Genomic DNA, 13,843 nt, shown 5'->3' with positions numbered 1-13,843 from the left:
TCCTGGATTTCAGAGGCCTGGAAGGTAGTTATAAAAAGCAGTGTCTTTTCAGTGGTTTCTCCTTCAGTGTGAAACTATCTCTCCAACGACTCAAACCTCTTTATTGACTGCTAGGAGGCTGACAAATCACATTTTTCCCTTTACAAATCCTTTCAGGGAATAGCATACTAATCAATATTGTAGACTCTGTGTCTGTTTATTCTCTGGTACTGGTGTATTGATTTTGTTTAGTAGTTTACATACAATATCTTTAATGGTGTTGAACTGATCAAGAATGCTTTTCGGGTAAGCTGCCTTAGATATCAGATAAAAAAGAGGATTAGGGAGCATATCAAGAAATAAAAAAGGATGCTCACTTCAACATGTAAGACCGACAGTACAATATTATTATTTATTATTATGTTTATTTATATCCCGCTTTTTCTCTCCATACAGAAACTCAAAGCGGCTATACACTGAGTACAAAGAGAACTTTAGTCACATCTGTGTTGACTCGTCATCCAACAGCTGATCTGGTGGGTCTTGTCCAGTTAGACTAACCAATAGGATTCCAGGATATATATTCCCACAATGTTTGGGTCCAAGTAACATCTGTTATGGTACAAAGTTCCTCATCTTACATGCATATGGATCTCTGGCGTGGCAAAGAATCAGTTACATTATTGACCCTGATTCATCTCTCCAAGTGTGAGATAAATCCTATGGCAACCTCAGAAAAATCACATACCCAGTGAACATAAAGGATCAGTGATGCTGCCGACTCAGTGCCATGGAACAAACAAAACAACTTAGCTGAGGAAGGACATGTCCAGGTTGTGCTAAAGCTCTTTGAATGGATTCTAGAGTCCATAACAAAGTTTGAGCAAAACAAAATAAATCCATCAGTTGTTCCATCAAAAACTTTCTCAAGCACACAAGGTACTTGTTAGTCTCATAGACCTCATGAAAAATGAAGGAGAGGTTTATTGTTAGTTTCAGCTGTGCATGTCTCAGCTTTCATTGCCCTCCTGCAGAATGAAATGACATGATCTAGGCAGGCAATATTGCCACTTTAAAGATGCAGGAATGAACCTTTTGGTCAAATTCATTCCTGATATTCTAACCCAATGGCTCTTTAGTTAGAGTGATATGAATAACAAACAATCAAAGCTGGTAAAGCCAGGATATAGTGATTTGAGTCTTAAGCTTCAGTTCCAGAGATCTGAGTTTGAATCCCCACTTGGACATGGAAACCCATTTGAGCAAGTCACATTCTCTAAACTGTAGAGGAATGGAAAGGTAAAGCCCCTTTGAACAAATTTTGTCAAGAAAACCCTATGATAGAGTTGCCTTAGAGTTGCCACAAATTGGAAATTACTTGAAGACACACAACAACAGGCTGCTAGCAGAAAGACAAATAGGGATACTAGTTTTCTTATTACAATGGTCACCTCAATAATAGGACTAAAAGAAACCATGAGCCATAGCTTGGTCAATTGAGCTATCTCTTATTTTCATGCATATTTTATGATAGGTATTAGGGTGTACCTAAAGGGATGGCTTGAACATTGAACAGATATGGGGATCATGTTTGTGAGCTCTACGTGTAGAGGATATTGGACTACTAGTAAGATTTCCGACAAAAAGTATCAAGCAACACTTTCTGAGGCTGGATCTACACTGCCCTATATTCTGGGATCTGATCCCAGATTATCTGCTTTGAGTCTCCACTGCCATATAATCTGAGCTAAGATGACAATCTGGGATCAAATCCTCAAATGTAGGGGCCTGAGAGATAGGGATGCAGGTTTTTATCTTCTTTATGAATTGTGGGTTAATGAGAATAGGAAATTTGAAGCTAATTTATAGGAAAATATGAGGAGGCAAGAAAATAAGTTATGGTTGCCAATCAATGGTTTTAGCTTTAAGAGAGCTTCTTCACAATTGGAAGCTTTTACTTCAGGATTGGTACTCCATCATATTGTTACCATATTGCTCTGTAATTCTACCTATGTCCACCTACTTCAAAAAAAGGTAAAGTGGAAAAAAACTTACCTCCTCTCTGGTTGGAGAGAAAGAGATAGTCACAAGGAGGAACGGAGAGAAGAAGGGGAAAAGGTATTGTTAGAATAAAATGAAATTCCATAGAAAAAGCACAGCTCTGGTCAGACTTCTCAGGTGAAATAGTTCAAAAAGATTGTATATAACTTTAGCAAATTAGCTGATATTTGGCAGGAAAGAGAGGAAGCCCAAATCCAGCTAAGCAGAAGAATTTTAACCTTTTTGAAAATTTTCCATAGGTGCAAGTCTGACCACTGGATGGGACATGAGAGTTCCATACTTAGAAATACAGGTTGAGTATCCCTTTTTTTGGACATTGGACATTTGAAATGCTCCAAAATCTAAATTGTCCACATGGATAGTTGAGATAGTGCGACCTTTCTTTTCTGATGGTTCAGCATATACAAATTTGTTTTATGCACAAAACTCTTTGTTCATGAAGCATAAGTGAGTTTGTCTAGAACATGGCCATACAGTCTGGAAAACTCACAGCAACCCAGATTCTAGACTCTCTCCCACCTCCCCAAAAATAAATCTGAAATTCTTATGGTCCCAGGCATTTTGGATAAGGAATACTCAAGATATTGAGTATTCTCAATATCTCAATATTGACTATTGAGATATTTTTGGAAGAAAATGCCCAGTATCTCTAGTCAGCATTGGCACTGCCATTGTAGCTAGAGATGCTGGAAGCTACACTTCACAAAAGGAATTTTTCTCAAGTTCTGCACTCAATATATTTATGTGTGCCTGTTCCCATCCCATTAAATAATGAGATGTGTGTACAAAAGTCTCTTCTACACATGTAGTACCTCCAGACAGTGTGAAGTGCAAAACGTTGCTCCCTACTGTTTAAACAAGCTATGTCTTATAATAAAGGTTCTAGAGATCACATTGCATGTGTATATTGTATTATTTTATGTTCAAGTCATCTCTTTTTTTAAAAAAAATCCACATGACAAACACAATGGTAACTTACTCAGAAGACATCTTGGTGTGGTTGATGAGTCCCTGTAATAAATCAAAGGATATTATATTATGAAACAAAAGCACTCATGATATTAGTTGGAAAAGCAGAAGCTGCTCTGCCCTTATTTCCCAATGGCCCTGCTTGTGTTGAAAGGGAAAAACATTACCACAATTATGGAGAGTTGCCAAAAATGTCCTCAATCAGAATGAGGGACACCATCATACACCAAGTTTTTCTAAAGTTTACAATCTAGGACAATGAGTTTTCCCTCTAAATGCCAGGATGCATCTTTCATGAAGCTGCTTTGAGTCTCCTCATAGAGAGAAAAAGAAGGGTATAAACATAATAATAATAATTGTTGTTATTATTATTATTAATAATAATAATAATAATAATAATAATAATAATAATAATAATAGGGGACCAAAGGTGTTTTTGTGATTTACCCAATAGCATCAACTATGTTCTTGGTGAGTGATATATTTTCCAACATGTGTATGTATACCAATTAGAATATTGTGCATAACTCCATTTTCGGGATACAGTAGAGTGTCACTTATCCAACATAAACGGGTCGGCAGAACGTTGGATAAGCAAAAATGTTGGATAATAAGGTAGGATTAAGGAAAACCCTATTAAACATCAAATTACGTTATGATTTTACAACTAAGCAGCAAAACATCATGTTTTACAACAAATTGACAGAAAAAGCTGTTCAATACGCGGTAACATTATGTAGTAATTACTGTAATTACGAATTTAGCACCAAAACATCACAATGTATTGAAAACATTGACTACAAAAACATTGACTACTTAAAGGCAGACTGCGTTGGATAATACAGAACGTTGAATAAGCGAAGGTTGGATAAGCGAGACTCTTCTGTACTTTCATTGTAATGACTTCGTGGGAACAAGCTACAGTGCTGCCATATGGGATAGCTGTGCACTTTTAAAACTGATGGTTTAAAACACATGTGACATTTTCTCTCATTAAGTAACATACTAATAACTCTGAAAATGCTCAGGAGTTGGACAAGAAGGGGTTAAAAATGGCCAGCAAGGACATCCAGATGGCAATAGCTGATCTCCCCAAAGAAACCCTATCCTGAGAAATGTGTAAGGGCTTCTCACATAACTGAGAAGAAAGTGCTTCTAAAAATGGCCCTCAAGGAACAGCAGCTGTCTCCTTGGGTTGCCTCCATGGTCAAGTCACAGTACTTGGGAAGAGAGTGAGGGAGTCACTGTGGCAGCCACAGGTGGCAAAGGTATCAGCGCTAAAGAGCTTGACATGCAAAAAATGTCAGCAGCGCAACACTTGTGTCCATGGAAATTAAAAAACAACATTACTTCCTTCCCTATTTTAATCTGTCCCTGCTACTAAGTGCAAAGAAAATCAGGCAGTGAAGCACTGCCTCTTCCTCTCTTCTCTTTTAACAAACAGTTCTTAGTACTTTAGTACTGTCCCAAACTGCAAGCTGAACCAAGCTTGGGCCACAAGAGTTTCCTTTTGGTAAAGCATTTTTGGCAGGCATTTTCACAAGAAACAGGCTGGTTCAGGTTTTTGGATGTGAATATCCATATCTAACCTTCTAAGTTTCCTTACTCAGCATATTGGGGTTAAATCTGAATAGAGGAAACGGGAGTTTTCCAGCTCTGCAATTATGACAGCAAAATGGCATCTGCTGGTGACGAGAAATCAAAAAAAGTTCAGACCTTAAGAAAGCTGCTTTTCTGGACTACCAGAATCCACCTAGTTGGGGGCTTCTGGGAGTTGTAGTCCAGGAAAACCTTTTTTTTTCAAACTCTGGGGGGGAACATTGTTGGACAAACAGGATCACAGTTAACAGAAAGACTGAAAAAGAGAAAAGACCGACAGATGCCAAGAGGTCAGACTTTTTCCTTCAACGATGGAGTCTCAGTCCTTTCCCCAAGCCAAACATGGTTAATTTAGGAATCACCATATTTCCAATTCCTCCCTTTAAGATGCAACTGGGATGAAAAAGAGGCATGCAGAGGGCTCACCTAAGTCCCAAGGAGAAAAACAGACAGCACTGGTGGGAGGACACGATCGACTGGCAAGCCACAGGCAGCTGGCTGGCTGAGGAGGTATAAATGGGTGTCTTGAACAGCTCTGCAAAAAAGCCATCCTCTCTTTAAGGGCATGGAGGCTTCCTCAGACCAATGGGGTGCAAGGGTCCAGAAATACAAACCTCCACCCTCAAGAAACACAGGCAATTTAGGAAGTCTTGGAGGAGGCAAACATAGTAGTCTATTGCAGAATAATTACAACGGAGGAGATACTGTAGGTATATTTACTTCTCAGCAGAGGCAGAATAATTTCTTTTAAACAATAAACAGCAGACAATAACTCTGGGAAATTGTGTCACATAAGATCCATTTTTAATGAAGAGAACGAGAACAAAACTTACATTTTGAACATCCACTCAATACAGACAACCATTATATGTTCTTGTTCTAAATGTAATGATACTGTATTTTATGATGTACCAGGCTCAGTCTCCATGTGAGCTACCCCAAGTCCCTCCGGGGAGATGGGGCGGGATACAAAAATAAAGTTGTTATTATTATTATTATTTGAAACACAACAAGATGAGTCCACAGCAGACACTCTGCTGGCTGTTGTATTGGATCACACGTCAGACACTTTCCGAGTGTCTAGGACTGTGTGATGTATTGGTGAATGATGCGTGCAGATCCCAGTAAGGTGGCCTTCTGCAGCTGGCAGGTGGGGATTTTGTCAGTGCCGATTGTGTTTAAGTGCAGGCCAAGGTCTTTAGGTACTGCACCCAATGTGCCGATCACCACTGGGACCACCTTGACTGGCTTGTGCCAGTCTTTGTAATTCGATCTTTAAATCCTCATATCGTGTCAGCTTTTCCAGTTGTTTCTCCTCAATCCTGCAACATCGACAATCCATACTTTGTTTTTTAACACCATCGTGAGGTCAGGAGTATTGTGCTCCAAAACTTTGTCTATCTGAATTCAGAAGTCCCAGAGTAGCTTGACATGTTCATTCTCTGTAATTTTTTTCCAGCTTGTGATTATTATTATTATTATTGCAACACCTGTGTGCTTTTAGAGTCGCTTTATCAAATTTGTATTACATTCTTCCTTCAAATACACATGGGATTTCGCCATTTGCAACAATCCTTTGTGGCCGACTGTTGTTTTGTGCCCTGAAGTCATTTCTTACCTATGACAACTCTATAACTTGAACAAAAGTACACAATGCTGGCTCACAATATTGTCATCATTACAATACCTTGTAAATTAGGTAAATATTCACAGCCCCCTTCTACACTGTTATATAATCCAGATTATCAAAGCAGATAATTCACATTATCTGCTTTGATCTAGATTATATAAATCTACACTGTGATATCATCCAGTTCAAAGCAGATAATCTGGATTTTATATGGCAGTGTAGAAGGGACCTCAGTGGTATAGCTATATGAGATCAAGTAAAAATGAGAGCATTGCCCCCAATAAGAATTCTGCTTCTCAATTGGATTTTCCTTCAATCTCCATCTTTCTAACATTGCAGTAACTTGAAACATCAGCTGAACATTTAGAAATACATCCAAGGATACCCTGTTTTCCCTAAAATAAGACATCCCCAGAAAATAAGACCTAGTAGAAGTTTTGCTGAATTGCTAAATATAAGGCCTCCCCTGAAAGTAAGACCTAGCAAAGGTTTTGTTTGGAAGCATGCCTGCCGAACAGAACACCAGAGCATGCAGGATCGGTAAATGTATGTACCATAGAGTGTTGTACATGGAAATAACAAGGAATTCTTGATAGGATTCACAGTTTGTCTGGTTATGCTGGTTTGTGATGACAACTACTGTACAGTATATAATAAAAGTTCATTTTTTTGTTGTTCAACAATAAATGTGAATTCTTCTTCATGGAAAAATAAGACATCCCCTGAAAATAAGACTTAGAGCATCTTTGGGAGAGAAAATTAATATAAGACACTGTCTTATTTTCGGGGAAACACGGTATGCAAATATCAACAGAAAGGCTGTAAACCATTTTCAAAGCCTCACTTTCCAAAATGCTAGAAATTTCAGGGCTGAATGGTTTTTTATAGGAAGGCAGAATTTTTCAGAGAAGCAATGTCTTAACCCCCACTCCATCCCCAATACCCCTTCATATTCTTCTCTGTATTGAGATGTGAAGAGACCTGAGAGCAACCTAAAGGTAAAAAACAGTTGCTTCCCCAGAGCCACTAGCAAGTTCTTTACATTGCAGGATCTGAATCCACAGCTTTGCAAGTAAACAGAGGGAAGTATCTTCCTTCTTGGCCAATTGCTTGAAACTCTTCACTCTCCCAACAATACTGATCAAGGCCAAACCTGGGGTAAAACTTTAAATCCTTTTCCCCCACAAAAATTCCAGTCTAGATCCTTGCTTTGAGTAAGGATCTGGAGGGAAAAGAAGAGATTTGTTACCTGTTACCGGGGAAAGGTCAAACGTTTAGGTTGATCCTCAGCTTTGTTTCGGTCCAAACACTATGTTACATTAACTTTTTGAAGGCCACCCAACGAATTTCACAATTAAGCAGGAGGTTGAACCCAGTTTCTTGCAGTCCACATGAATCACTTCCCCACTATATCACAGCAGCACCCCTTTAGGCATAATTGAAGTACAAAGAGAATGATAATCATATTCATTGGTCGCTTTAAGCTGTCCATGAAAATCAGTTATTCAAGTTGATATCCAAGGAAGATGGATTATGAAGCTTCATGGTAGTCAGTGGATTTGGGATATTCTCACTCTGTGCCTCCCCATCCCTCTGGCAGTTCCCTTTTCAATGCTTCTAGCAGACGTAATACTTCCATGTCTGACATGCTGTGCAGGTACAAGACCTTAGTTCAAAGATACACCAAAGCAGGATTACAGCACCCAAGGCAATCCTGAAGTATAAATGATTCTTGCAGCGTCCAGCAAATCTCATTCCAGTGACAGCACAATTTAAAGAGGATTGGTAGAGCACAGGGATGGTATTACTTTAGCTAACGCTGACAGAAAGAAATGTGCTTTCTTTTGGGGACATGGATGTGGTTATGAATGAAACTGAAACCGTTTTAGTCTGCCATAGTTGCGGTCCAAAGCCTTGGAGCACTTCTTGTCTTGAAAAAAAGGAAGTCGTTTTAAATTAATTATAAGATACTGGCCTAGATCTTTTTGCTAATCCCAAATTGAGTAGATCAATTTTTTTTTCATGTCAGGAGCGACTTGAGGAACTGCAAGTCGCTTCTGGTGTGAGAGAATTGCCGTCTGCAAGGATGTTGCCCAGGGGATGTCTGTATGTTTTTGATGTTTTAACCATCCTTGTGGGAGGCTTCTCTCATGTTCCTGCATGGAGCTGGAGTGGATAAAGGGAGCTCTTCCACACTCTCCCCAGGTTGGATTCGAACCAGCAACCTTCAGGTCAGCAACCCAACGTTCAAGTCATCAGTCTTGTCAGCATAAGGGTTTAACCCACTGCACTCTTTTTAGTAGATCCATGAAATGGATGCAATTTACCTATATTGTGTCTCACCATTGAGTAAATAAGTTTTCCATAGGATCCTGGCCTTGGAAGTCAGGTTACCAAAAACCCACCTTTCCTTTGATTTTCATGTAAACAGTTCTTGCTCTGGTCTGACTAGAAAGGGAAATGTAAACACCAACCAGAGCCTCTCTAATGGCAAACAAGCAGAGTGTTACAGCAACCTTCCCACTGCAGCACCTTTGGAACGTGTTCCTGGGCTGGAGACGGTGTGCTGGTGCAGGACTGCAGTGCAAAGAGGAACGGTCTCAGCAGCGGATGTGATGCAGCTCAGCTAGAGAGGAGGGAGTGTTTTGAGCTGGCTGCATGATGTTTTGCAATAGAACAGAGGACTGTGCTTTATCAACTTATAAGAGTCCTGCGTTCATCTCACTTGTCATGTTGGGGAAGACAGTTTTGTTTTGCCATCTGGTGGTAGAACAGCAGTCAATGCAACAGTCAAAGGGCAATTCAGCAAGTGGGTTGATATGGAAGCTTTTGTGGAAGCAGCCAACTGAATGAGAACATGATGAAGCTAAGTAATTTAAATCCCAATGACTTCAGTAAAGCTAGGTCCACAATCCTTTGCATATGCTAGAGGAAGAAAGAAAGCTAGTATGCAAGATCAGAAGTAATATTCAAGAGCAGGCCGGTAGCCAGGATTTTGCTTTGGGGGGGGGGGGGGGCTGAGTCAGTGAGAGAGGATCTACCCTAGCAAACCTTTTGTATCGTTATCTCAATACCCCCATGCATATGGGATATATTGTGCATGGTGATCAGATCATGATATGAATAAACATAACAGTTTAAATAATATCAGTAAGGCCTTCTCGCAGACCACCCTGAGAATTTCGGGGGGCGGGGGTTGAAGCCCCTCAAGCCCCCCCCCCCGCCTGTTCAAAAGCCAACTCATTCCTCTCCCCATTCCAAGCCTTGTTCCCCTCCTTGATACAGAGTAAGCTTGACATTCCCTTCGTAAGTCTCAACCCATTTAATCAATCAAGAACTAGATTAATACCACTGTTTCAGTAGGTCTACTCTAAACAGGACTATTAGTAAGATTTAAACCTAAGTATACTGGTCATTGCATTGGAATGGAGATGCAGTGTTTCTAACAAAAATGTTTCAAATAAAAAACAAGCAAAAGTTATAGCTCGTGAGGTAAGAATGAATAAATACAGTGTTCCCTCACTTACCGTGGGTGTTCCATTCTAGGACCACCCGCGATAAGTTAAAATCCGTGAAGTAGGGACACTATGTTATTTTAATAATTATAGCGTCCCCCTCCCCCTCCCTCTTTTAAAGTACAGTACTGTATTCCTGAAGCTGTAGCCATCAAGCTGCAGAGGACTTAGTGCAAGGACTTGGAGGTGGGGCGCACACGCACAGTGTTGGTGGTGGCAGCGGGGCATGCGTGCATGGAGCGCTGGCAGCGGCGGCAGGGACACCATGCGCGGTGATGCTGTCCCAAATGGGGCCCTCAGGGATCCAGCAGGGGCGGAAGAGGAAAGGGGCCCGCTGCTCGGCTGGTGCGGGCTCTCGGAGCCAGGCCCTCCTTTGTGGTGGTTCTTTGAGGCGATGAGGCGCAGGGCGGGCGTAGTGGCACTCCCTGCAGGTGGCTGAGGAGGACAGGACAGGCTGCATGCCTCAGCCAGGGCCCTTTTGTGCCTGCAAGGGAGGGAGGGCTGTATGGCCTTGTCCCAGAAGCATATAAAAAACCCGCAAAAGTAGCGGGGGAACACTGTACCTCCATTATTCCAACTTGAAGCTGAAAATCCTAAAAACCATGATCAGTGAGAAACAAGAAAAAAGTATAGCAAGTGAGTGAAGAATTAATAAATATCTACTTTATTCCAAGTAGAATCCATAATTGTTAAACACCACCATTAAACTCCACACCTGATGAGTCACTCCTTCATTCACAGCCTTTTACACAGATATTGGGATTTCACAAGTTAGAGCTAAATTATTTTCCTGAGATATACTAGAATTTTTAATGTGGAGCCTAATTTCAAGATTACCTTGACAAATAAGAGACCTACCATGCCTCTTGTAAATGCTGAGCTACCATGTTTACAGAGTTTTGTTAACAGGCCTAGCAGCTAAAGGAGGCAATTCAGCACATGTATTTTCAAACTGCCTATGCAGCATCCAAGTGTGGACTCAGAAAGACCACTGAAATTAACAGAAGCGCGCACACACACACAAACCCAAGCTTTGGTATGGGATGTCATGTTTAACTTTCTGGGGAGCTCAAGGTTTCATGGTAACAACAAGGCAACTTTCTAATCCTTACATCTAGAAAGGTTGGCTATTAGTACTACTGGATAGGAAGGGCTTCCTGTTCAAGCGGAGGTTTATGCACACCACCAGGACTTGGCATGTTTCCATATCTTGATTATACTTCAGTACTAACTGCTTTTTCCACAAATACCAACAAACTTTGAATGGTTGGCTTATTGGTTTGTTATGAACTTCTAGAAATCAGTAGTATTACTAAGGTTGCATCTACACTGCCCTATATCCCAGGATCTGATCCCAAATTATCTGCTTTGAACTGGGTTATAAGAGTCTACACTGCAAGAAAGTCTAGGATAAGCAGATAATCTGTGATAGTTCCTGAGATATAGGGCAGTGTAGATCCAGCCTAAGATTCACAGTAGTTAGGAAGTGAAACTTCTGTTACCAGAAGTTCCTTTTCTCTTACTAGGAAAAACACTTTTAAAAAAATAGCAAACATTGTCAGGAGAACTTTTGAATATTATTTTTAAAGATCAGTAACTCCCAGAATCTTGCACCTAGCACAGCCATGCTAACATAAAGGTACTGGGAGCTGTAGTCTTTCCCAAAGCACAGGTGACTCAGAGAAAAAGAACAAGCTCTACATGCAAAAGTCAGTCCTTAGAATCTGACACAGAAAAGCTCAGATCAGATCCATAGTTTCAGGTAACCACAGTCTGGCCAAGAATGTTTTACTGTACTAGTTGTGGTAGCTTTGTAGAAAAGCCTGGTTATATTTCAGCATAACATTCCAATGTCCTGTACAGTCACCAAGGTCTAGAACAGATATGATGTCAGTGATTCCATGTTTTTGAACACCAACCTTCTCACAGAAACAGGAAATGGGGATTCAAATTAAAAGCAACTAAAAGTCAGAGTTTGGAGAATTAAACGTTTGGATTAGTTTCCAGACCTCTCCCGCCCTCAACCACCGCAGGGCAGCAATATGGTCACGCTGTTTGAGGAAGTGTGGGGAATTGTAATTTAGATGAGCTTGGATTTTTTTAAAAATGGAGCCTTCTCTAACCTGCATCTTCCTTTTTAGTGATACAGATCTTATATCATTTGTACATTCACGTATAAACACACCATCATTTAAAATTCCCAGTGAGATGACAAATGTTTTGGAATTTTTTTCCAAAAATTGTTCACATTTTTAACTTGCTTGTAATAAAAATGCTTCTGAAACAAAATCCAGTTTTTGCAGGGTAGAAACTGGTTTTGGCACAAAAAGATGTCCCTCCAAAGAAAACAGTGTATTTCATGCAAAATAGACATTTAGCACAAAAAATTGCACAAAGCATCTACTTTTTTTGTGCAAATGGATTTTTCACAAAAAGTATCAAAGTGTAAAAAAAGTTCTTGCAGAGATGCTATTTTCTTTCAGCCAAGTATGTTGACAAGGATGAAAAAAATTGAAGAGTGTTCTTCTCATTCCTGTACTCCAGGGTACAAGCCAGGTACCAGGAAAGGAGGTGCATGCAAAATGAAGCATGTGGCCTCCTACCCCACATGTTCACAGCTCCTTCTGTGTGACTGAAGCAGCTCTATGTGCATCAAATGCCCACCTTCACCTATGAGTCTGGCTGCTACGTCCATGCTATCTTCCTTGACATGGCCTGTTTGAAATTCTCCATGTCCAATTCTCCTGGCCACAGAGACCTCTCCAAACCCACCAGCAGGTCACGGTGGCACTCACGGATATTTACTGGGTACCTTGCCCTGACAAACTCATAAGCAGCCAACAGCCTCATGTGATGTTTAATCATCAGGTACTGGATGACACAAGTAGGAGCCAGAGAATAACCATCGCGGCAATGAATCAGAACCCGCTTCCTTTTCTCCAGAGAGGCACTGATGCAGGCATTGATGTCCCAGAAGCATGGCTGCTGCAAGGAAAGGCAATCCTCTTCCAAGGAGGCTTGGATATGAACCTTGAGGCGGGACCAGCTATGCTGGGGTCCTCGGTGACAGGTGCATGGGATGAAGCTCATTCTACACTCCCTGGGCAAACTGCTCATGTCGATGATGCTGTCAATGTTGTTTTTGCACAGTGTTTGACCACTATAACCTGCACTGAGGTTTCCCACATATATGCAGTCTGTTACCCTGCAGATGAGTGGCTCCAACTGGTTAAAGCTGTGCACTGTTGCCATCTCAGCCTCATGGTCCATCTCTGATTTGAGACTCCCACAGTAATTCTTCTTGGAATCAGAAATAGAGAGGAGACTGTTATCACATTCAGAGCTGTTATTCTGCAGCAGTGGTGTAGACAACAAGGACTTCACAAAAGATTTGGACTTGGATAGAGATTCCCTTTGCTTGGGTAGGGTGGATTTGGATGAAGAACTCAAGACAGGGACACAGAATAATGATGCTCGTTCCAAAGAACCTGTGCTTCTAGCTGTCCCACTACTGTAAACCTGCTTCATCTGGGAAAAGAAAAGGAAAAAAAAGAAACCAGTTTTGTTCCTGGTGCTTGAGAGTATTATGTGCTATGGCAGAAGTGAGTCAACTCCAAATATCTAGGGACTAATATTTGGCCCACTGGATCACCACGGCTGCACCAACACCCTTCTGCTTATAGTTTACTAAATGTTCTGCCTCACTCCCCCCTCCCCCAATCTCTCTTATCAATTTTCTTTCTAGTGGAAGGAGGCATTGCAAGGGACATTAAAAACATCCCTCAACCACCATTGTCACCTCCCCAAAAGAAAGCAGAAACCCACTTCTAGTGTGGTAAAGATTCTCTCTCTTTCTCCTTGTCCATTTAAAAAAAAAGGAAATTACACAACATAGAGGGCTCCAGAGCCCCCACTAATAGGTGGATGTATGGCCGTGCCCCATGTGATTCCGACCCCTTTACTACTCAATCCACAATCTGGCTCAGTAACACATCAAGTAATGTGGCCTGGTCTTCATATACATCCTCAGCCAATTCTTTCCCCCATACTCATCTGGCTAGGCCTTTTTGGCAAAAGCAAATCACAGATG

General features: G+C 40.9%; 1 protein-coding gene across 3 annotated transcripts in view; it reads right to left on the bottom strand.

The window, feature by feature from the left end:
- Nucleotides 1–1,186: 1,186 nt before the first annotated feature.
- Nucleotides 1,187–13,843, bottom strand: part of syt8 (synaptotagmin 8) — a 55,791-nt gene continuing 43,134 nt past the window's right edge. For 2 of the 3 annotated variants that reach the window (XM_062967634.1, XM_062967632.1), the window contains exon 5: nt 10,395–13,281. In XM_062967634.1, coding sequence (XP_062823704.1) covers nt 12,439–13,281 — 843 coding nt within the window. In that variant the 3' untranslated portion in view covers nt 10,395–12,438. Of the gene's footprint in view, nt 3,052–10,394; nt 13,282–13,843 lie in introns of those variants that run through there. The other variant, XM_008108068.3, reaches the window with a different exon arrangement.

Source organism: Anolis carolinensis, chromosome 1 (genome assembly GCF_035594765.1).
Source record: "Anolis carolinensis isolate JA03-04 chromosome 1, rAnoCar3.1.pri, whole genome shotgun sequence".
Lineage (NCBI taxonomy): Eukaryota > Metazoa > Chordata > Lepidosauria > Squamata > Dactyloidae > Anolis > Anolis carolinensis.
The sequence above is the reverse complement of the archived record's forward strand: the minus strand, read 5'-3'. Positions and strand labels throughout refer to the sequence as shown.